Raw genomic sequence first — 23,984 nt, forward strand, 5'->3', positions numbered from 1 at the left:
AAGGAAATGACAATCTAATCATCAAACCCTCTGATAAAGGGGGAAACATTGTTTTGCTAGATAGGAAAGATTATGAGGATATGGTTCATCGGTTATTAGATGATAGAACCACATACAATGTTTTACCTAATGATCTAACCAGACAGTAACTCTAAGAACTTAAGAGCATATTACATGAAGCTAAAGAAAACAATTTGATTTCTGAGAGTGAATACAATTTCATTTACAATTAACATCCAGTGATAGAAACATTTTATGCTCAGTCGAAAACCCACAAGGGTACAAATCTGTTAAAAAGGACCTCCCATAGTATCAGGGAACAACAATTTAACACAGGGAGCTAGTGTCTATATAGATAAAATTCTAGCCCAATTTGTCTCTGGCCTCCCCTCTTATTTAACCCCTTAAGGACTGAGGGTTTTTCGGTTTTTGCACTTTCGTTTTCTCCTCCTCACCTTTTAAAAATCATAACCCTTTCAATTTTGCACCTAAAAATCCATATAATGGCTTATTTTCTGCGCCATTTTTTTTGCCATAGCTTTGCAGTGATCTGCGTTATCGGCGGTCGATTGCTCAAGCCTGTATCTCAGGCTTGGAGCAATCAATCGCCGAAGGGACACGCCGGAGGCAGGTAAGAGGACCTCCGCTCGTGTCCCAGCTGATCGGGACACTGCATTTTCACTGCGGTGGTCCCGATCAGCCCCACTGAGCAGCCGGGCAGTTTTCACTTTCATTTTAGAAGCAGCGTTCAACTTTGAACAACGCGTCTAAAGGGTTAATAGCGATATGACACGGTGTGACCCCGCGTTATATTGCGGGAGCTGGAAAAGGACGTAAATATACGTCCTTGGTCGTTAAAGGGGTAGTCCAGTGGTGAAAAACTTATCCCCTATCCTAAGGATAGGGGATAAGTTTGAGATCGCGGGGGGTCCGACCGCTGGGGCCCCCTGCGATCTCTCTGTACGGGGCCCCGGCTCTCCGCCGAGATAGCGGGTGTCGACCCCCGCACGAGGCGGCGGCCGACACGCCCCCTCAATACATCTCTATGGCAGAGCCGGAGATTGCCGAAGGCAGCGCTTCGGCTCTGCCATAGAGTTGTATTGAGGGGGCGTGTCGGCCGTCGCCTCGTGCGGAGGTCGACACGCCCCCTTCCAGCGGGCTGTCGGGGCTCCGTACAGGAGATCGCGGGGGGCCCCAGGGGTCGGACCCCCCGCGATCTGCAACTTATCCCCTATCCTTAGGATAGGGGATAAGTTGCTCACCACTGAATCACCACTGGACTACTCCTTTAAGGGGTTAATGGTCACTAAGTACACAGTTATCAAAATTTGTGAATTATCAGTGACACCATACACCAAATAAATGAGCCTCGACGTAGAAAGTTTGTATAGCAATATTGAGCACCAACTAGGTATCACCGTGGTGAGCACTACTACACTACTAGAATTTGTTTTGAAACACAATTTTTTCCTTTTTGGGGGTACCCATTACCAACAGATAAAGGGTACAGCCATGGGGACCACTTGTTCACCTTCATTTGCTAATTTGTGGTGGGATAACACTTTTGTTTTTGGAGAAGAATCACAGCACTACACACAGCACATTAGGAATAAAGAATCTAAGTAAACAGCCCTTACTAGAAAATAATTTAAAAAAAAAGACAAGGTCTAGAGCTCCAGACCTGTGTCTGACCTCCTAAGTGACACTAGATAAAACTGATTACCTCACTGCAGGAGGGCGGGTATATCCTGCCAGGGAGGAGCCGACTTTTCTTTTTTCTAGTGTCAGCGCCTCCTAGTGGCAAGAGCATATACCCATCAGTTAGGTGTCCCCCAATGAAGAGCGACCGAGAAATACAGATTTTTTTGGGATGGGGACAGCAGACTTTTTCGGGAATTTGTTAATAAACTAAATAATTATGATATAGGGATGAGATTTACCCTAGAAGAAGGAGGCAAGAGTATACATTTTTTGGATATCACCATATATGTTGATGATGAATGTAAGATCCAAACCAACATATATAGAAAACCTACTGCAACCCACAGTTTCCTCCATTGGCAGAGTTGGCATCCTGGGTCATTAAGACGCAGTATACCATATGGCCAGTAACTGAGAGCAAGGAGAAATTGCTCTGAAGAAGAGAGCTTTCAAATAGAGAGCAAAAACCTTATGCAACACTGGTTATCTGAAAAAGCATATGAGAAAGGCTTACAACAAGGTCAAAACCCTCAACAGAATGGAACTTCTCGGTCAAAAAAGAGAGACTAACACGCAACAGAAGCTAATCGGATGTATCGGGACATTTGATGCGAATTATAAATCAACACTGATAGTTGATAGTAGGGAATACATGATAAGGCAAATTAAGACAGGCCCCAGAAAAGGGGATATTGATAGATTTCTACTAAAGGAAGAAACAAGATGGATTTCTCATTTGAACAGTAAGAGCCCTAATGGCCTTAATGAGGAATTTACATTCACAGCTTTCTTAGAATAGTAAGGATATCTACCAGTATCTGCTCTATATTTGAGTTATAAAGAGACAAAATTTATAATCCGCCATAGGAAAAAGCTAATACACGTCTGTAAGTCACAATTAGATATATGAAATGAAGAAACATATCCACATCAATGCCACTGAGTTCCATCAGAATGGAACAACTGATTTAAGGTTGGAGTAATAAATTATAACCATGGAAGAATACTTACCATGGAGGACCTAGATGGAAAGGCGAAAGGGTGGTGGTATTGTACCTCTGATACATGCAGAGAACACCTGGATGTTTTGCGTGGAAGGAGGATCGGAGTAGCCTTCGATCTGTATGCAAATTAAAAGCAGCTGAGATGGTAACTATGAAGATACAATTAAAAGACAAGATAAAGTAAACAACCACAGAAGAACTCCTCAGTATTTTGGGAAATAAATATGACCCAATGTCAGTATTAGAACATATCTAATATTGAAATAGATCTAGATACAGTATACTCATGATAGCCATACTAGAGACAATTATATTCCAACATGACACTCTCAAAAAAATATAGTAATATCTATAAACAACAAATAATTCATATGGTAGTATATACCGTATTTATCGGGGTATACCACGCACCGGCCTATAACACGCACCCTCATTTTACCAAGGATATTTGGGTAAAAAAAGTTTTTTACCCAAATATCCATGGTAAAATGAGGGTGCGTGTGTGCGCGTGTATACCCCGATATACCCCCAGGAAAGGCAGGGGGAGAGAGGCCGTCACTGCCCGCTTCTCTCCCCCTGCCTTTCCTGGGGTCTAGAGCGCTGCTGCCGGCCCTTCTCACCCCCTGGTTATCGGTGCCGCTGCCCGTTCTGTCCCCCTGACTATCGGTGCCGGCGCCGATAGCCAGGGGGAGGGAAGGGGCAGCGGCACCCATTGCCGGCGCCGCTGCCCCGTTGCCTCCCACCATCCCCGGTGGCATAATTACCTGAGTGGGGTCCGCGCTGCTGCAGGCCTCCGTCGTGCGTCCCCAGCGTCGTTGCTATGCACGGCGCGGCGCATGACGTCAGTGCGCCGCGCCGTGCATAGCAACGACGCTGGGGACGCACGACGGAGGCCTGCAGCAGCGCGGACCCGACTCAGGTAATTATGCCACCGGGGATGGGGAGAGGCAACGGGGCAGCGGTGCCGGCAATGGGTGCCGCTGCCCCTTCTCTCCCCCTGGCTGTCGGCCAGGGGGTGAGAAGGGCCGACAGCAGCGCTCTAGACCCCAGGAAAGGCAGGGGGAGAGAAGCGGGCAGCGACGGCCTCTCTCCCCCTGCCTTTCCTGGGGGTGTATCGGCGTATAACACGCACACAGACTTTAGACTAAAAATTTTAGCCTAAAAAGTGCGTGTTATACGCCGATAAATACGGTAAGCAAATTGCAAAGTGACAATATGAGATAAAATCATTAAAAAAAAGAGAATAATAAATCTAAATAAGATCAAACATGTTGGAATAGTGGAAGAATTCTTTTAGTGAATCTTCAGGAAACCTAACAGATCCAAACAATAGATAATATATGGCATCAGTTATCAGATATCAGCAGAATCCAGACATGCCATAACAACTGCTGATTTAATACAAATACAGAGGTCAAATCCCATAAGCGACATACAGGTAAAGTACAGTTACAGAATACCATGTTTCAGTCTGGTGAATGGCATATAAGAAACTTGACTGCATAAGAGTTGAAGTGGGCTGTAATGCGCAACAGAACCGAAAGGTGAAAATTCAGACTAAATCCAGAACCATGCGCATTGCAGAGGGGGCTGAAATCTTGCGATAACTATGGACGTATGTAACCGAAAGAAACTTTCCTCAAGGGCTCAAAATTAGAAATATTGTGTAGATAAGGTAGGGGATTTATTATTCACTGAAAAGAGCAACTAAAACAACAACCTACAGGTGTGGAAGACCACACAATAAATAGTGAATATACCCCAGTTAAAAATAATTTATGACAAGTATAATCATGTATAAAAGTAATTTTATTGAAATGTATAGTTTAAAAAATACATATATGTATATCTAAAATCACAGAATCAATTCATAAACGGTAGTAAAAATATATATATATAGAATATATAAAAAAATTAAATATGAAAGTATAAGGTGGATGCTGGGGTGAGAGAGCCTGTATGCCAATATAATAAAAAAGGAAATAAAATGGTTCTTTGCGAAGTCACAATGCTAGTAGTGAGCTGCAATTAATAGTTTATAAATCAATATCTGCAGGGGTTGCATGCACAAGGTGAGGGGAAGGAGGGGGGAAGGACGTAGTGCAAAATGTGCAAAAAAGATGTGCAATACTTGTGGAAATGAATTACCACGCAATGGCCGGTGAGGGCAACCAATTATATGTGATAAAATTGTGGATTTTATTGCAGACAGGAGGCTCATATCAGAATGCATTATCCTTCTTTATTTTGCCCATTAGCAGAAAGAATGACAGTGTTAAACATAAAAAGAAAAAGAAAACACAGGTGTCCAAGCACCTAGTAACCATAGCAACTCCCTCCTCCATCCCACCAATCCAAGCATAGACTGCCCTATAAAACCAAGCTGCAGCCCCTCCTCCCCCTCTTTCTTTCTGCTCGTTAGCAGCATCAGTATCTAACAGATAAGTGCATTAATAATTCTCATTCCTGTCACCCACATTGTGATTTCTACCTTGACCCTGTACTCCCAGGGTTGGGGGACATCTGCCTTCTGTGGCCAGCTTCTGAGGGAGCGAGGGTCCCTCTCCCTCTCTCTCTCTATCTTTATCTCTCTCCCTCCCCCCTCTCCCCGTGTTTTTTCTATCTATATACATCTATATATCTATATCCGTTTCCCCTTTTTTTTTTGTCCTCTGGGTCGGTATTTCAGACCCAGGGAACTGTACCGTTGTTCTGTCTGACTTATTTTTTCTCCCCTTTGGCGCTCCGCCATTTTTCCTGACTCCGCCCCCCTTCTTCTCCGGCTTTCAGTCTGAGATCTCCTGAGCGCTTTGCGCGCCGCAGGGGGGCGTGTCCGCACGTTCGCTTCGCGAGCGTTTTGGACTGTTACCTCGCCTACGTGCGGGGCCTTCTGTGTGGTGCCCCGGCGAGTCCCTTGGTTGCGCGGCCCGGCCGTTTCGTCGGTCGCCGACTCAGGGATTCCCCGCGGCCCCTCCGTTCATCTTTCGGCGCTGGCGCATTATTATCGCCTTACCCAGTTCGCAACTGAGTGGGATTTTTTCGCTGCGCCTTATTGCGAACATTTTTTCTCTCTCTCTCTTATTGTATACTCTTGTATATTTACATGTTATTTATTCACTGCAGTTAATGCTAGTCCCTCTGTCTGTTCTCTCCTTACAGCTGGGACTGCACACTTATATTGTACATCCATACATATTTTAACTACATCATGTCTGACGATCAGCTATCTCCACCTAATGGTGGGCTGACTCATTCATCTCAGGACCATATCCTAGCCCCTTCTGAATTATTGCAACAGATGGTGTCTACATCGGTCCAATCCGCCCTAGCCTCCGCCATGTCATCTGTCAATGACAGCATATCAAAGTCTGTTTCCATGGCGTTGTCACGGCAACACCGGGAAGGGCCGGCCTCTTCAGATACCCCCTTGGTCGCCTCCCACATACAATCCCAGGCTTCCAGCCTACTAAGACCCGGCAAGTCGGACCGGAAGAGACGCTATTGCTCCGACTTAGATACCCACCTTACCAATACACCTACTATTGGAGGTGGTTCTAAACTAACTAAGACCTCAGTGCCTCCTGAGGATACCAATGTGAGTGCTCAGAACCCCACGGATGGGGATGACATGCCCGGTGGAACCTCTCGGTCCTCCAGGCGTAATAAACCCGACTCTTTTGTTGAAGATTCAGATGGCACCTCAGACTCTGGGGATGTTGATTTGTATGAGTTGGAGGACGAGGATCTGGAAGGGAACGCGAGTCGTTCTCCTCCACATGGCTCCGCTGACACAAACGCCCCCGGGGCGATCTTGGATTCCATGGGAATTCCATTCTTCAGCCCGGAGAATATCAAACACCCCCGTTCGGGGGAGTGGTCGCCCATGTCACAGGTGGCTGATTATGTTTCGGCTTGGCTGCGCAAATCTTTAGATGGTCGCAACCGCAATAAACTGAGGGCGGAGTGTCCACGACCGTCACTGCCCAATAATGTCGCCATGACGCCAGAGTTGGACCCCATTCTGGTGCGCTATCTGGTTAAGACCGGTAAAAACCCTAAAAAGGGTATTGACAAATCTTTCAAAACTGTTCAGGACAAATTGTTGGATGTCCTTGGGCCTGTGACTAAGATTTTACAATTGGCCGAACATGCTGTCGCTTCAGGTGAAGTAATTGATGCAGACATTTTACGGGGCTGGGCATTACGAGCAGTTTGCTTGCTCGGCAATGCAAACACTGCGGCGTCTACGGAACGCCGGAGATCCATCCTTATGCGGCTGGATCCCCAACTTACTCACCTGGCTACCGACGAACCTGGTCCGCCAGCGGACGGTTTACTATTCGGGGAGGCCTTTCTTAAAAATATAAATAAGTATGTTGGCCTTTTCTCGGGCCTTGACAAAGCCCAATCCTCTTTAAAAAAGGTGGGCGCTAACAAGGTTTTCCCCAGGGCTGGAAGGGGTAGGGGTCGCCCTTCCGGCCGTGCCACCAACTATAGACCCTATAACAGGGGCCACTACATGCCTGACAGACAATATTACACACCAGTTCCCCAGCCACCACAGCCCTCAACTCCATTCTTTCCGCCTAGAGGACGTCCGTGGAGAGCGAGGGGTGCCAGCCGCGGATACCCAAGATCCAGGGGCACAGGTGAGACTGCCTATTCTGTCATTAACATGGGTTCCTGTGGGGGGCAGGCTGGGGTATTTTTCCCGGACCTGGTCCCGGATCACATCCGACCCGTGGGTCTTGCAAACTGTAACCGGCTATCAAATAGAATTTCTCTATCCTCCGATACAGACTTGTTGGCCGCCAGCGATACACTTCGTGGACGCCGACAAGGCCCTGATCCGCTCAGAATTGATGGATCTGCAGTTGAAGCACGCCATTCAGGAGGTGTCTTGGGACGCTCCGGGTTATGTGAGCAATATTTTCTTGGTCAAAAAGAAGGACGGAGGTCACCGCCCGGTCATAAACTTGAAACATTTAAACGAGTACGTTTTGTATCGCCACTTCAAGATGGAGGGGATACATCTTCTCAGAGATCTTTTGCTACCAGGAGACTGGTTGGCGAAGATAGATCTGAAAGACGCGTATCTGACCGTGCCGATACACCTTTCTTCCCGTCCATATCTTCAGTTCTGTTGGGAAGGTCGCAAATGGGAATTTGCATGCCTCCCGTTCGGCCTTTCTTCAGCACCATGGTGCTTCACCAAACTGCTGAGACCGGTCATGGCTTTGCTCAGGAGCCGGGGGGTACGCCTGATCGTCTATCTCGACGATATTCTGATCATGGCGTCCACGTACGCGTTGGCCGTGCAGCATGTCCAATGGACGGCCGCTCTGCTCTCGGAGTTGGGCTTTCTGCTCAACGAAGAGAAGTCGGTACTCACGCCGTCTCGACGGACGGAGTTCCTGGGGTTCGAGGTGGATACCCACTTGGCCACCCTGAGTCTGCCCACGAGGAAACTGACTACGATCCGCAAGGAGATCCGGAAGCTTCTCCGTGCGGAGGTGGTCTCATTGCGGGCGCTCGCTCGGGTGGTCGGTCTGCTGACAGCCTCCATCCAGGCGATCTTCCCTGCCCCCTTACACTACAGGGCGCTGCAGAGACTGAAGATTCGGCACTTGAGGGAGGGTTTGCCCTACTCAACCGAAGTGCCACTATCCGCAGAAGCCAAGGGAGAACTCCTGTGGTGGCTACGTCATGCCCAGGTTTGGAATGGGAAGACAATTTTCAATTCCAAACCGGACTTAGTGATAGAATCAGACGCCAGCCTGCGGGGTTGGGGTGCCCGCTGCGGGGCATCGACGTCCGGAGGCAAGTGGTCACCATCAGAAATGGGTTTGCACATCAATTGCCTGGAACTTCTCGCGGGCACCTTTGCCCTGAGGAGTTTCGCTTTCCACAGGTCGGATTGTTGTATCCTGCTGCGCATGGACAATGTAGCAGCCGTTCAATACATCAACCGCCTGGGAGGCACGAAATCCAAGATCCTCGCAGATCTCGCGACGGTCCTTTGGCAATTCTGCCTTCAGCGGAATATATTGTTGACCGCGGAGTATCTTCCTGGAATTTCCAACGCCATTGCGGACTGGAACTCCAGGTACCTCACGGACTCCAGCGATTGGATGTTGGAACCAACGGTGTTCCGGGCGATCCATGCCCTGTGGGGACCATTGAGTATCGACTTATTCGCATCTCGTCTCAATCGACAGCTGCCACGATTTTTCAGTTGACGACCGGATCCGGACGCCATGGCGACGGACGCGTTTCTTCAAGTGTGGCCACAGAGCACTCTGTACGCCTTCCCGCCATTTGCCATGATCCCCAGAGTATTATGGCAGACGGTGTCCCAAAAAGCGACGCTGGTGTTGATCACCCCCTGGTGGCCGACTCAGTCATGGTTTCCCCAGGTCCTGGGGATGGCCATAGATGTGCCGAGGTTGTGTCCGCCTCTACTCACGTTGCTTCGAGACCCCTCAGGGAATCTTCATCCCTTGACATCGGACGATCAACTGCCGCTATTGGCATGGTTGATTTCGGGACACCTTCGCTTGGGGGCCGCATTTCGCAATCGGCTTCTGACCTCATCAATGACGCTTGGGCTCCAGGTACCAGATCGGCTTATCGATCAGCCTGGGGACTTTGGCTTCGTTGGTGCTCACGACGGGATTTGGATCCCGTACGTGCCCCTGTAGCGGAGGTCATTAATTACCTCTCGGAGTCTTTTGAGGCGGGGAAAGCTTATCGCACGATTAACGTTTATCGCTCGGCTATTTCCGCCTCCCATGGGTTGGTGGATGGCTTGTTGGTTGGACAACACCCTATTGTCTGCCGTCTTATGAGGGGGATGCGGTTTAAGAGACCGCCTTCTTCGCGATATCTCACCACGTGGGATGTTAGCAGTGTATTACGCATGTTTGAGACATGGGAAGACAATGACGACTTGTCTCTTAAACTCCTGTCGTTTAAATTGACAATGTTGTTATGCCTGGTCTCCATCAAGCGTGTGTCAGACGTACGGGCCCTGGATATTTCCAGGAAACAATTTGTTCCCGACGGGGTTCGTTTTTCCATTTGTCGTAGGACCAAAACCGATCTACGTTCGGTTTTCTTCCCATTTTTTCCGACGCGCCCGAAATTGTGTGTCGTGCGATGTCTTCGATCTTATGAGTTGAAGACAGCTACGCGTCGTCCGACGGGTTCGGCGCAGCTCCTCATCTCCTATTGTCCGCCATATTTACCGGTTTCCTCCCCGACATTGGCTCGATGGGCGAAATTGACAATGTCCTTAGCGGGTATTGATGTGTCACTATTCACGGCTCACTCCACTAGGAGTGCGATGTCGACCAAAGTCTTTCAGACGGGTGGCTCGCTTTCGGAACTCTTGAGGGCGGCCGACTGGTCGTCCGAGGATACATTCCGTACGTTCTATTTTAAACCTACTGTACATGTGTCTATGTCTGTATTGTGATGGATTTATGATGCTTCTCTATGTACTGTGCTTTGAACATGCATTCTGATTTGAGCCTCCTGTCTGCAATAAAATTGAGGATTTTCCTAGTAGAGTGACGGAAAATATTGATTTTATTAAGACAGGAGGCGAATATCATCCCACCCGTTTCCCCTACCCGTTATTATTTATAACCTTTGTTGTTTTCAGGATATTGAAGAATGGTTCTGCCTTGCCACGGTTCTTTGTTGGGGTCAGCTGCGTGACCTATCCGGTTGATCGTTCCTGTTTGAAGATTGACGTTCTGCGTTATTGGTTCAAGATCCTCCGTGTGGACGCCGTCGCGCGAGTTCTGCAGTTTCGATGCTGGACTTAATCACGGCATAAAGAAAGAGGAGGAGGAGGGGCTGCAGCTTGGTTTTATAGGGCAGTCTATGCTTGGATTGGTGGGATGGAGGAGGGAGTTGCTATGGTTACTAGGTGCTTGGACACCTGTGTTTTCTTTTTCTTTTTATGTTTAACACTGTCATTCTTTCTGCTAATGGGCAAAATAAAGAAGGATAATGCATTCTGATATTCGCCTCCTGTCTTAATAAAATCAATATTTTCCGTCACTCTACTAGGAAAATCCTCAATTAATAACCAAAACAAAAGGTAAATGAATAAAACATGACACTCAAGTGAGTTGCAACAAGTGAAAAGATTTAAAAATTAAAAATTAATTAATTAACGGTGCAACTAAAGTGGACAAGGACTTGAACATGCAGCCTAAAGAAGGGAAAATAATAATACCTGGGTAACACGGTATAGTGCTAATAGTAAGCAATAACAACCAACAGGCAGTGGGCAGCAATAGTGCAGATAGCAGCAGATAGATAGCAGCAAGTTTAGGTGGCGACTAGCAACAAGGAATAATATGTAGGGAAGAAACGGTCTAGTATAAAACTGGCACAGGACTCACCCCAATCCACCTCCACAACTCCGACGCGTTTCGCCGGAAGCGGCTTTGTCAAAGCCGCTTCCGGCGAAACGCGTCGGAGTTGTGGAGGTGGATTGGGGTGAGTCCTGTGCCAGTTTTATACTAGACCGTTTCTTCCCTACATATTATTCCTTGTTGCTAGTCACCACCTAAACTTGCTGCTATCTATCTGCTGCTATCTGCACTATTGCTGCCCACTGCCTGTTGGTTGTTATTGCTTACTATTAGCACTATACCGTGTTACCCAGGTATTATTATTTTCCCTTCTTTAGGCTGCATGTTCAAGTCCTTGTCCACTTTAGTTGCACCGTTAATTAATTAATTTTTAATTTTTAAATCTTTTCACTTGTTGCAACTCACTTGAGTGTCATGTTTTATTCATTTACCTTTTGTTTTGGTTATTAATCCACAATTTTATCACATATAATTGGTTGCCCTCACCGGCCATTGCGTGGTAATTCATTTCCACAAGTATTGCACATCTTTTTTGCACATTTTGCACTACGTCCTTCCCCCCTCCTTCCCCTCACCTTGTGCATGCAACCCCTGCAGATATTGATTTATAAACTATTAATTGCAGCTCACTACTAGCATTGTGACTTCGCAAAGAACCATTTTATTTCCTTTTTTATTATATTGGCATACAGGCTCTCTCACCCCAGCATCCACCTTATACTTTCATATTTAATTTTTTTATATATTCTATATATATATATTTTTACTACCGTTTATGAATTGATTCTGTGATTTTAGATATACATATATGTATTTTTTAAACTATACATTTCAATAAAATTACTTTTATACATGATTATACTTGTCATAAACTATGGACGTATGTTTACATCACATGACCGCTATTTCACGGAAGGGGATGTGAACGCGCTCGCCCGACCCTTTCCCTATAGGTCTTCAAACTCACGCAAGAGATGCGAATAGTAACGCCACACAAGCCGATTGATTAAGAAGATAGCACCAATAGCTAAGGTGTGCTGGATATAAAGCACATAATAACAAGCAAATACCTGGATCCAAATGGATGTCCCTAATAAGTGAATGTGTAACACACACTATACATCTATCACCCTAACACGGCTGGAATTTTAAACATATTTGTGGGGTATAAAGTATAAACTAATAAAGCTATAAACTAATAAAGTTTGTTTTTAAGGGAGGTTCTAGTAAAGGGTTTTCATTGAGATGGGGCAACCCCTTAAAGGTTGATATTTTCCTTCTACATAAGACACATTCTTTATTCTTATACTTTGCTTTTCTAGAGATATCTTATAGAGGTCTCTTAAAGATACTCCGGCCCCCGTATCGCCCGTCATCAGCCGCGGAGCAAAGTTCGCTCTGTGCAGCAGATGACACAGGGTGCTGCAGGAGAAATTGCGGGGGTTAAAGGGGCGGAGCACCCCTTTAAGTCTAAAAATAGGAAAGTAACAATCACTATTTTCATGGAAACACAGGTGGGACGAAGTCCCCTTGCCCCACCACACTCTACCGGTCCACCTTCAGGTGCAGATTCCAGGGTAACAGCGTGCTACCTTCCTGGTCCTGGTCTCAGACCGCCTTTCAACCTGTCTAAGTGGGTCCCATAGGCAATAACTTTGAGTGACCTCATTTCACAGAAGTGGATACCTGGTTGGCCGTCTGGGAAAGGGAATTTCCTTAGTGCACGCTTGTCAGGATGACGCCGCCTAACTGACGAGCAACATCGTCAGGCTAGCACATAAGGAAGTTTTTTTTTTTAAAGCCGAGGAACGTGCTCTCGATTCACCCAAAGTGCAAGAAAAAGTGCAAACGTGTTACACTAAAAAAGGATGCGGTCTATCGCAAGCCCTTCTCCGATAGGAGAGAGGCCCCCCAACAAACCTTACCCTTCGCCTCCGGACCAAAAGGTACCTGCGAGGTTCGATGTCCCTTTTCGCCGAAGCTACTAGGGGACCACAAATGCTCCCGGCATCCCCCCTGGCGTTAGCCAAGGTATCTGCCCGCAGAGCCGATAACGGTAGAGGTACCCGGCCAAAGCAGGAGTACCCAGGGTGTTTGCAGGGAGGTGCAGAACCTAATGGCCACACACACACACCTCCCCTAGACCGCCAGGAGGGACACCCAGAAGGGCTACCGCATCCTGACAAATCCTGTGAACACACAACACGCAAAAAGTGACACAGTGAGACAAAAAGAAAGAAATAAGTGAATGTGTGCAGATATACTGCCCGGACATCCGGCCGGATCTATAAAAATGTCTCTGATCCTAGCCAGAAGGCCGGGAATCAAGAGGTGAGTGCCACAAGGTGAAGAGATTATGGTGCCCGTGCTTCAACTCAGTGAGCCAGTATTCCCAGTGAGTTACGGCACCTCGGGGTCACCACTCCCCGAGGCACAAAAGTACCTCGGCTCTAGACCCTCTCAGCCTCATGGCGAGACCCTGAGGGAACAGGTCACATCGGGGCAGCCGTCGAGCTGATTCCTCAGAACCAGCCCCGGAAAGCCCTGGTACACCTGCATCCTCCATGCAGCACCCATCCCCACCAGCCCCATACCGGCATAGTTTGCCACCGGCATGAAAAGTGATAAGAACAGATACTACACTTGATCTTAGCCAAAAGGCCGAGAAGCTAGCACATAAGGAAGTGCATCATTCAGTTGCGCTGCCCATGGAGTAGAGCATGGAAGAGGATGGCTGCTTGAGAAGAGAGAGGGGACCCAGAGTACATCTTCTGACAGGTGGGGAGAGCCCAGACTCTGCATTGGCTCCTTGCCAAAGACGCCACTGGGAGGCCTGTAAATCGAGGTATCTGACGATGTGCCAACAGTTCACTCTCCTTGGCAAATCCCTCAGGACGACCCGCATTTCCGGCTCCTGCAGGACAGGAGACACAACTGACTTCTAAGGCCTGGACTGTCCTTTATGCAAATCCAAGATCTTGTTTCTTGTCCTAAGAAGTGGGAGGTGGTCTATCCTAGGGTGCTGTTATGGGCGATAGGGACATAATGTGCATTTGTCACCTGTCCTAAGCGGACAATCTTTTAAAACAGTTGCCCAAGATTTGAAAATTTTTCCAAAGCCATTAAACTTGTAAGAAGTGGAAAAATAACATTTCAAATATTATTAACATTCTTGTGTTTCACACTGCACAGGCTGTTTTAGCTGGCAATGTGTTCATTGTGATGCTATGTCATGTGGCTGCATCATAAAATCCATTCCCCAAAAAGACATACTGGGCAGTATGCAACAGCAATTTATTGGAGTAAATATATTAAAACAAGTTAAAGTCCAGGCCAAATGTCTGAAGCTCCTGAACCAGTTTTTTCTGACAAATATTTTTTCCATTAATTCGTATTTAAACATGCATGCCACACAGTGTTTCTAACTGTGTGAACAGAGTTTTACCTCCATATGATGGGTTAAAGAGCATAGTGAAAACCACCAAAGAGGAACAATTACACATAGAAAATAAGAGAGGAATGGTAAGCAGTAAATATATTTCCATATGAAAACACGAAATCATATATTTATCATCTGCAAAACATAAACTACCACTTACCATCAATAATTCTCTTCACTCTCCATATCCTCAAAGAAATAAGTAGACTGATGGCATCCCATGGACTACTTGGTCCATTGGCTACTGTAGATGCCACCATGGGAGCAAGTGAGAGAATAATTACAGCTCCATCCAATACCTGTCAGATACATACATAAAAACAATATTAAAAAAAACAAAACAATAAAAACTATTAAAACCGTACGAAAAAAAACACCTATTTCAAAGTTTTTCAAAATGTGAGATCTGGTATAAGGACTCGGCGAAAAAAAAACGTCCATCTATGGCTTGAGATCTACTAAGAGCATCCTTTGCGGTAATTGTAGCAAGTGTAACTGCCTATCATTTAAGTACATGTGTCCTCTTGAGGGTTGTTATACCCTCCCCTCATGTTTTTGTAGGAGGTTGCTCTGGTTATAGCAATTTTAATTGTTTTTAATGGTACTGTGTGTTTTTTGTATCCATGTATTCTTGTAGATCATTTGCTAATAAAGATTAATATTTTATACAGAATATTGTTGTCATTAATTGATGTGCACTGCACTTTAGTATATCCGCTTTTTTCTCCTTTTGTTTTGTAACTGTAGCAAGTAAAACAATAGAATTGTCAAATATATAAGAAAGAGCAAAATAGGAGAAGAAAACTCACCTCAACTTTGTTTTCAATATAATCCCAGATGCCCAGAACAATGATTCTTATTACCGTCTAATAAAAAATAGGCAATTGAGCATTGTGTTTTTTTTTTACATGAAATGCATACATACATATATTTCATCTGCTGGATCTGCATGTCCATAAATTGGGATGGGGTTGTTTATAGAATTTGCAAATGACTGGTCAAAGCTAGATACAGATAAGCAATTCTAACTACATATTCTAGCTATGTCTACATCCAGTTTACATCACCTAACCTAACACTGGGGACTTTAGAGGCAAGTAAAGCCACTTGTGTGATTATGATAAGAAAGTAAAATGAAACTTACCTCTACAAAAAACAAGGATAGAATGGAGAGGCTAATCCAGTGAATGATCCCTGAACACTGTGAAGCATTTGAAACTAAGAAAAATCAGAAACAAAATTAAACTGATGTAGCGAGAAAAAGTATATAAGTATATACACACTGCAGAGTCATGATACGCCTTAGTACAGAGGAAAGATTTGACAGTAGTGAATAAGATTACCTTTCCAAATTATCATGGAATTCTATGTTTTTATTTTCTCTAATGATTTAAACTGTGGCTTTTTTTTATGGCAGATGCAGTTCTAGGAATATGCCCCAAATATTCTTCTCTTACAAAAGGACATTCACTGGTGTATGCACCCCTTCCCCAGACAGTCAAACAGCACCAGACTTGTCCAAGAGCTGTGTCTGATATTAAACTTCAGCTACAGTCACATAAAGAGGTTTTTCTACAAATTATAGAATCTATTCACAGGACACATAAACTTTACGATGATTGCTGGGGCCACAATTCACTAGAACGGTCAAACCATCTAAAGTCCAGTGCTCGGCTGTATTTGCCAACCCCACAGACTTTATATAGACTGGTAGCACGTGTTTGACTGAGGATTTATTGAAGCTATTCCTCAATGTGGTTATACAAAGAGGCTGAATGGGAGAGGCCATTCAGGACAACCATTCTGGTGATAAGTGGGTGACCAGCATTGGGTCACAAGTGATCATACATTTATGTACTTTGTTGACAGGAAAAGCCTGGAGCTGAACTGCAATACCACCTAGCACACGGTCAAGATGGGCACCGTTTCTGGGGGGAAAGGGAGACCCTTTTTTCATATATCATACAAACCCTTATAATATACTGAACTCAAATGGGTTAACATAAATTGTCATTTTAACTTTCACTATAGTAACGTATTACTGGCCCAATGATCCTTCATTTAAATATGTGTCTCTATAATAACCAGAACAAAAGGCCACATAGCTCTGGATTAAAGACCACAATCTAGTCGTGTCATATACAATGTATTCAGTAGCAAATATAAAATAAGCAACAAAAAATCATTTCAGTTTACAAAAAAACTCACATTGAAGTAGCTTTGTGTCTATCAAGTGCTCCATAGTCATGAGGATTACCACTATGATCACACAAGCCACCAGAAAGCTATTCACTCCTGCACTTAGCAGAAATACATGCCACACTGTAGCCCTCTTGCCACAGCATGGCTTCAGCCAGCTCGACCTATAAAAAGAAAAAAAAAATCTCAAGGTTTCTTTATCAATTGTATATAAAAATTTTAGAGCCCTAGCATGTAACTTTGGTATGTGTTCCCAGGATTAGATTACAACAGAAAGGAAAAAAAAAAATACTAAAAACTAAAGAAAAACAGGCTAGTGTACACTATGGAACCCCCCTGCACACTCTGCCCAAGGATTCTGCTTGCAGCAGCATTCTATTGATTTCAATGACATTCTTCTGCTCTGTCTACATGTTGGAAGTTCTGCTGTGGAGCTTCGGATAAGGAATTGGATTCCAGAGGAAAACAGAACATACTCCACATCATCCAGCGGAATCCACTTAAAAAGTCCTGGGAGAAATGCTGCATATACCCCACCAAAGATTAATTATTTTTACAAACATATGCCTACAAGTCATCGGGAGATACTTACTGTGGGTTAGCCATGGTGATTTGCACAAAAATCCCACATTCATATTTCAGATGTTATACAATCCAGACATGAGAGAATTGTTTTCTCTTGAATCCATCTGAAAAATAAAAAGTATAATAACATTATATCATACTATTAAAAATATTATCCTTAAAAAGCAATTCCCTAATATGACTCCAGGACTGATGGAGATGACCACGCTATTACAAATCTGCCTGGTTATGGGCTGACATACTGTCATCCCCTATACCTTTGTCATAGCTAGGCAGGAGCCAAGAATATGAAATGACAGCCATTTATGTTGTCACTTAAGAAATACAACAAGGGAGTGACGCCATGAGGTTAGGGAACAGAGCTCCTCAGCACAGCATACACCTGTATTAGGGCTGCACGATATGGGGAAAATGTGCGATTTCGATATGCGATGCAATGTAATAAATTAATGGTGGAATCCCCCCATTTCATGTCCAATCTCCTCCATTTTACAACTATCCACTCATTTTATGCCCACCTCCCATTTCCCCATTTAATTTGCAGGGATGAGGAAATCCGCCCGACGCCCGGGACATGTAGTTCTGGGTGCCGGGCAGGTGAATTTTTCATAGATTTAGCCCTGTATTGGGCAAGCAGGGACAGACCGACTTCCCCCCTTATTTTTCTTTAATGCCGGTGTGAGGCACAGAAGCCGATGCAAGTCTGCACCTCACACCGGCGCTCAGGGTGTATGGAGGGGGCAGCGGCCCCCAGCTGATTTCAGTAGCCGAGGGCCGCTGCTCTGAGCTCCTCCCCCCCCCCCCCCCCCCGGCTGATGTGTGTATGGTGTCTGTGTGATGTGTATATATGATGTGTGTATGGTGTATGTGTGTATGTAATGTATGATGTGGGGGGGGGGGGCGGCGGCGGGTGTATGTATGTATGATGTGTCTGTATGTATGATGTTTGTATGTAATGTATTATACAGGAGGCAGTGGCCGGTGTATGTATATGTGTATGTATGATATGTGTATGCATGTATGTTTTGTACAGGGGCGGACTGACACGTCGGGCAAACACGCCCGAACCAAAACTACAACTCCGAGCATGTTGCACCATAACATAAAACTGTAGAACTATAAAGTGAAACATGGGATTTGTAGTTTTGGTTCGGGTCAGCTGCAGAGCCATAGGCTGCATCAGGGCATGCTGGGTGTTGTAGTTACTAGCTGCAATTCCCAGTCTTCCTTGACACATCCTATGGCTCTGCAGCTGACACGAACCAAAACTACTACTCCCAGCATGTTACACAATAACCTTAACTGTACTACTATACAGTGCAACATGCTGCAACACCCACACAACCATAGGCTGTATCAGGGCATGCTGGGTGTTGTAGTTATCTAGTTACTAAATGCAACTTTTCTGACACATAAATTAGAGTAAATAAAATGCACCATATAAACTGGAGAAGCAGAACACACCCCCAATAACATTTGATTGATTTGTATCTCCCCCTGTCACATTCTCCCCTCATGGTCACATCTTCTCCCATCATATTTTCCCCCCATGTCACATTCTTCCCCATATCACATCTCGCCCCCCCCCCGTCACATTCTCCCCCCATCCGTCACATTCCCCACTCCCCATCACAATACTCCCCTCCCCGTCACTTATCTCCCCTCCTGTCACATTCTCCCCATCACATATCCCCCCCCCCCCTCCGTCACATTATCCCCCCTGTAGGTAGCTTTTTGTACTGAAGCAATACACTGTGTTTCCCGGGTGGTTTTCAAATCTCCTACCTGATCTGGGAAACCCAGTGTGCTTTCAGTCAAAAATTACCTTTACCCATCAGCCAATCACTGGCTTGACATGTGACACAGCTGCGGCCAGTGATTGGCTGAAAAGGGAAAGGTCCTACTACTTGTATGGTAAAGAGAAGACACCAGACCACACGGAGATGAACGTCGTCTGCAGGGACCGGGAGTAGGTGAGCAGAAGGTTTTTTTCTTTTTTCTCCCTGCGCCCTTTTACTTAGCACAGTATTTTTCTATCAGGGTGCCTCCAGCTTTTGTGAAACTACTACTACCAGCATGCCCGTACAACCTTTGCCGGTCTGGGCATGATGGGAGTTGTAGTTTTGCAACAACTGGAGGCACCCTGGTTGGGAAACACTGACTTTAGTATTTAAATTAGTTTTTACCTGCTCTGGCCGACCCCCGCCCGCAGCAGCACGTGAGCCAGCCCGAGCAGATAATCGCAAGTTTTCCCAGGGGGCCATTTCGCTATATCGCAAAAATCACGATTTGATTGCTTTTGCGATATATCGTGCAGCCCTAACCTGTATGTATTGTACAATGCCCCAAACTACCAGTGTTCCCAGCAGGTCAGTAGCTATTCCTACCAAGCTTTTCCCACCATAAGAGCAGGGACTCTTAATGTTTGGCATTGAGCATTAGCCCTGGGCCAGACTTCTGCCCTCTAAAATGGACTCATTTTGGAGAAGAGTGTTCCTTAACCAGAAACTGTCTATTTCAGCAGTTGGCAATAAAGCAGACATGAAAATACCTATTTAAAGGGGTACTCCAGCCCTAAGACATCTTATCCCATATCCAAAGGTTAGGGGATAAGATGTCTGATCGCGGGGGTCCCGCCGCTATCTCGCATGTAGCACCCACCTCTGGAAGCTGCAAGCAGTGCTGCAGCCTCAGAGTCTGACGGGCACGACTACGGGGCCGAAGTATCGTGATGTCACGACTCCGCCCCCGTGTAAAGTCACGTCCCAGTGGTGGGTGCTGCATGCGAGATAATGGGGGTCCCCAGGGGCGGGACCCCTGCGATCAGACATCTTATCCCCTATCCTTTGGATAAGCGCTAAGATGTCTTAGGGCCAGAGTACCCCTTTATCATAAAGTTTTATGTAACAAATTTTTGCATAAAGATCAACAACATGATTTACTATCTATTATGTCAAATTAATAAAACTACAATTACATACAAGACACATTGCCTTAAAAAGGACCTCAGAACAGTTAAAGGGGTTCTCCGGTGCTTAGACATCTTATCCCCTATCCAAAGGATAGGAGATAAGATGCCTGATCGTGGGAGTCCCGCCGCTGGGGACCCCCGGGATCTTGCACGTGGCACCCCGTTTGTAATCAGTCCCCTGAGCGTGTTCGCTCTGGGTCTGATTACCGGCGACCACACGGCCGGCGGCGTGTGACGTCGCGCCTCCGCCCCTCAATGCAAGCCTACGGGAGCTATCACGCCCCCTTCCGTGTGGGCCTCCTCAGACACTACTTCCTGGGTGTAACTGTAACCTCATATCTATATTACAGGACACACTAGTGTCACAAAAAATACACAAAAGCTGTGTCACTGCACAGGAGAATTTCTTAGGTGCTGTTCATCCTTGCAATGAGGTTTCAATTTCTAAAAGGAACCCTAGTGCTGGGTTAAAGGGGTTATCCAGGGGGAAAAAAATGTTTATATATATATATCAACTGGCTCCAGAAAGTATAAGTATTAAAAGGATTAAGATTTTTTAATAGAAGTAATTTACACATCTGTTTAACTTTCTGGAGCCAGTTGACATCTAAAAAAGTTTTTTTCCTGGATAACCCCTTTAAGTGATAGTGAACAGGCTGTCAGTTTTGTTTTAACACTGTTATAGCAAGGTAAGGGTTACCGCTCACATTGATGGCATGGTACAATTATGTCACAGTACATTGAAAATGAGCATAATGATGTCATAGTAAAGGGTTACTGCTCACAGTGATGACAGTATGCAAACAATGCATACTGTCATGTCACAGTACAGAAATAACGTCACAGAATAGGTATAATGAACACAATGGTTCAGACTTAGTCTTATTTTCCCATAGCATCCAATAAGAGCTCACGTTTAATATTTCATATTACTGTGGTGGGATGAAAGCAGAGTTCTGATTGGTTACTATGGGCAATTAAGACAATTTATGTCTGTTTTTACTAAATCTATGTACTAATGATGGCACACTAAGGCTAGTTTCCACACAGGCTTTTTTCTGGCGTTTATTAGAAAACTGACACTGCACTTTTTGAGCCAAAGTCAGAAGTGTATTCAAAAGGAATGGGAAATATAAAGGACGGAATTCTCCTTCCTATGGGTTCCACTTCCGATTTTGACTTAGAAACTGTAGCGGCAGTATTAAAAAGAAAACAGCAGAAAAAAACTGTTTGGAAACCTAGGCTAAAGGATCTGTCAGCTCTAGATTATGCTCAGAGCTTAAAGGGGTACTCAGGTGGAAAACCTTTTTTTTTTTTTTTTTTTTTTTTAATAGACTGGTGCCAGAAAGTTAAAGGGGTAGTCCAGTGGTGAAAAACTAATCCCCTATCCTAAGGATAGGGGATAAGTTTGAGATCGCGGGGGGTCCGACCGCTGGGGCCCCCTGCGATCTCTCTGTACGGGGCCCCGGCTCTCCGCCGAGATAGCGGGTGTCGACCCCCGCACGAAGCGGCGGCCGACACGCCCCCTCAATACATCTCTATGGCAGAGCCGGAGATTGCCGAAGGCAGCGCTTCGGCTCTGCCATAGAGTTGTATTGAGGGTGTGTGTCGGCCGCCGCCTCGTGCGGAGGTCGACACGCCCCCTTCCCACCGGCTGTCGGGGCTCCATACAGGAGATCTCGGGGGGCCCCAACGGTCGGACCCCCCGCGATCTGCAACTTATCCCCTATCCTTAGGATAGGGGATAAGTTGCTCACCACTGAATCACCACTGGACTACTCCTTTAAACAGATTTGTAAATGACTTCTATTAAAAAATCTTTATCCTTCCAGTACTTTTTAGCTGCTGTATGCTACAGAGGAAATTCTATTCTTTTTTAATCTTTTTTTTCTTGTCCATAGTGCTCTCATAAATGTTTTCCACCGGAGTAACCCTTTAAGTGTCAAAGAGGCTGTGCTGAGCCTCCTCCCCCACCCTTCCCTGCCTTGATTGATTGCATATCTCCCAAGAGTCTCTCTTTTAAAGGGACGGTCCCTATTTTTCACCAATACTCATTTGCCACTCCTTGCACATTAACCCCTTAACGACGCAGGACGTATATTCACGTCCTGCGCCGGCTCCCGCGATATGAAGCGGGATCGCGCCGCGATCCCGCATCATATCGCGTGGGTCCCGGCGCTAATCAACGGCCGGGACCCGCGGCTAATACCACACATCGCCGATCGTGGCGATGTGCGGTATTAACCCTTTAGAAGCGGCGGTCAAAGCTGACCGCCGCTTCTAAAGTGAAACTGAAAGTATCCCGGCTGCTCAGTCGGGCTGTTCGGGACCGCCGCGGTGAAATCGCGGCGTCCCGAACAGCTGATTGGACACCGGGAGGGCTCTTACCTGCCTCCTCGGTGTCCGATCGACGAATGACTGCTCCGTGCCTGAGATCCAGGCAGGAGCAGTCAAGCGCCGATAATGCTGATCACAGGCGTGTTAATACACCCCAGTGATCAGGATGAGAGATCAGTGTGTGCAGTGTTATAGGTCCCTATGGGACCTATAACACTGCAAAAAAAAAGTAAAAAAAAAGTGTTAATAAAGGTCATTTAACCCCTTCCCTAATAAAAGTTTGAATCACCCCCCTTTTCCCATAAAAAAAATAAAACAGTGTAAAAAAAATAAATAAATAAACATATGTGGTATCGCCGCGTGCGTAAGTGTCCGAACTATAGAAATATATCATTAATTAAGCTGTACGGTCAATGGCGTATGCGCAAAAAATTCCAAAGTCCAAAAAAGCGTATTTTGGTAACTTTTTATAACATTAAAAAATGAATAAAAAGTGATCAAAAAGTCAGAACAAAACAAATCATACCAATAAAAACTTCAGATCACGGCGCAAAAAATGAGTCCTCATACCGCCCCGTACGTGGAAAAATAAAAAAGTTATAGGGGTCAGAAGATGACATTTTTAAACGTATAAATTTTCCTGCATGTAGTTATGATTTTTTCCAGAAGTGCGACAAAATCAAACCTATATAAGTAGGGTATCATTTTAACCGTATGGACCGACAGAATAATGATAAGGTGTAATTTTTACCGAAATATGCACTGCGTAGAAACTGAAGCCCCCAAAAGTTACAAAATGGCGTTTTTTTTTCGATTTTGTCGCACAATGATTTTTTTTCCGTTTCGCCGTGCATTTTTGGGTAAAATGACTAATGTCACTGCAAAGTAGAATTGGCAACGCAAAAAATAAGCCATAATATGGATTTTTAGGTGGAAAATTGAAAGGGTTATGATTTTTAAAAGGTAAGGAGGAAAAAACGAAAGTGCAAAAACGGAAAAACCCTGAGTCCTTAAGGGGTTAAATGTCTATATTTTTGACTTGAGGAATAAGGCCACCTGACCACTCTCCTATAAGACGAGCCCTCCTGTCAGCTCTCCTATAAGACGAGCCCTCCTGTCAGCTCTCCTATAAGACGAGCCCTCCTGTCAGCTCTCCTATAAGACGAGCCCTCCTGTCAGCTCTCCTATAAGACAAGCCCTCCTGTCAGCTCTCCTATAAGACGAGCCCTCCTGTCAGCTCTCCTATAAGACGAGCCCTCCTGTCAGCTCTCCTGTTAGACAAGTCCTCCTGTCAGCTCTCTATATAAGACGAGCCCTCCTGTCAGCTCTCCTATAAGACAAGCCCTCCTGTCAGCTCT

General features: G+C 45.5%; 1 protein-coding gene and 1 pseudogene across 6 annotated transcripts in view; both read right to left on the reverse strand.

The window, feature by feature from the left end:
* Positions 1–23,984, reverse strand: part of TMEM266 (transmembrane protein 266) — a 69,988-nt gene that overhangs the window by 43,935 nt on the left and 2,069 nt on the right. For 2 of the 6 annotated variants that reach the window (XM_056572947.1, XM_056572948.1), the window contains exons 2-6: positions 17,326–17,422; positions 16,743–16,897; positions 15,679–15,752; positions 15,344–15,400; positions 14,695–14,833 (exon numbers count right to left, since the gene is read on the reverse strand). In XM_056572947.1, the coding sequence (XP_056428922.1) occupies positions 14,695–14,833; positions 15,344–15,400; positions 15,679–15,752; positions 16,743–16,897; positions 17,326–17,339 (439 nt within the window). In that variant the 5' untranslated portion in view covers positions 17,340–17,422. Of the gene's footprint in view, positions 1–14,694; positions 14,834–15,343; positions 15,401–15,678; positions 15,753–16,742; positions 16,898–17,325; positions 17,423–23,682; positions 23,706–23,984 lie in introns of those variants that run through there. The other 4 variants (XM_056572952.1, XM_056572950.1, XM_056572949.1 and 1 more) reach the window with 3 other exon arrangements.
* Positions 13,694–13,768, reverse strand: LOC130267878 (U2 spliceosomal RNA; annotated as a pseudogene).

Source organism: Hyla sarda, chromosome 4 (assembly GCF_029499605.1).
Source record: "Hyla sarda isolate aHylSar1 chromosome 4, aHylSar1.hap1, whole genome shotgun sequence".
NCBI classification, from domain to species: Eukaryota; Metazoa; Chordata; class Amphibia; order Anura; family Hylidae; genus Hyla; species Hyla sarda.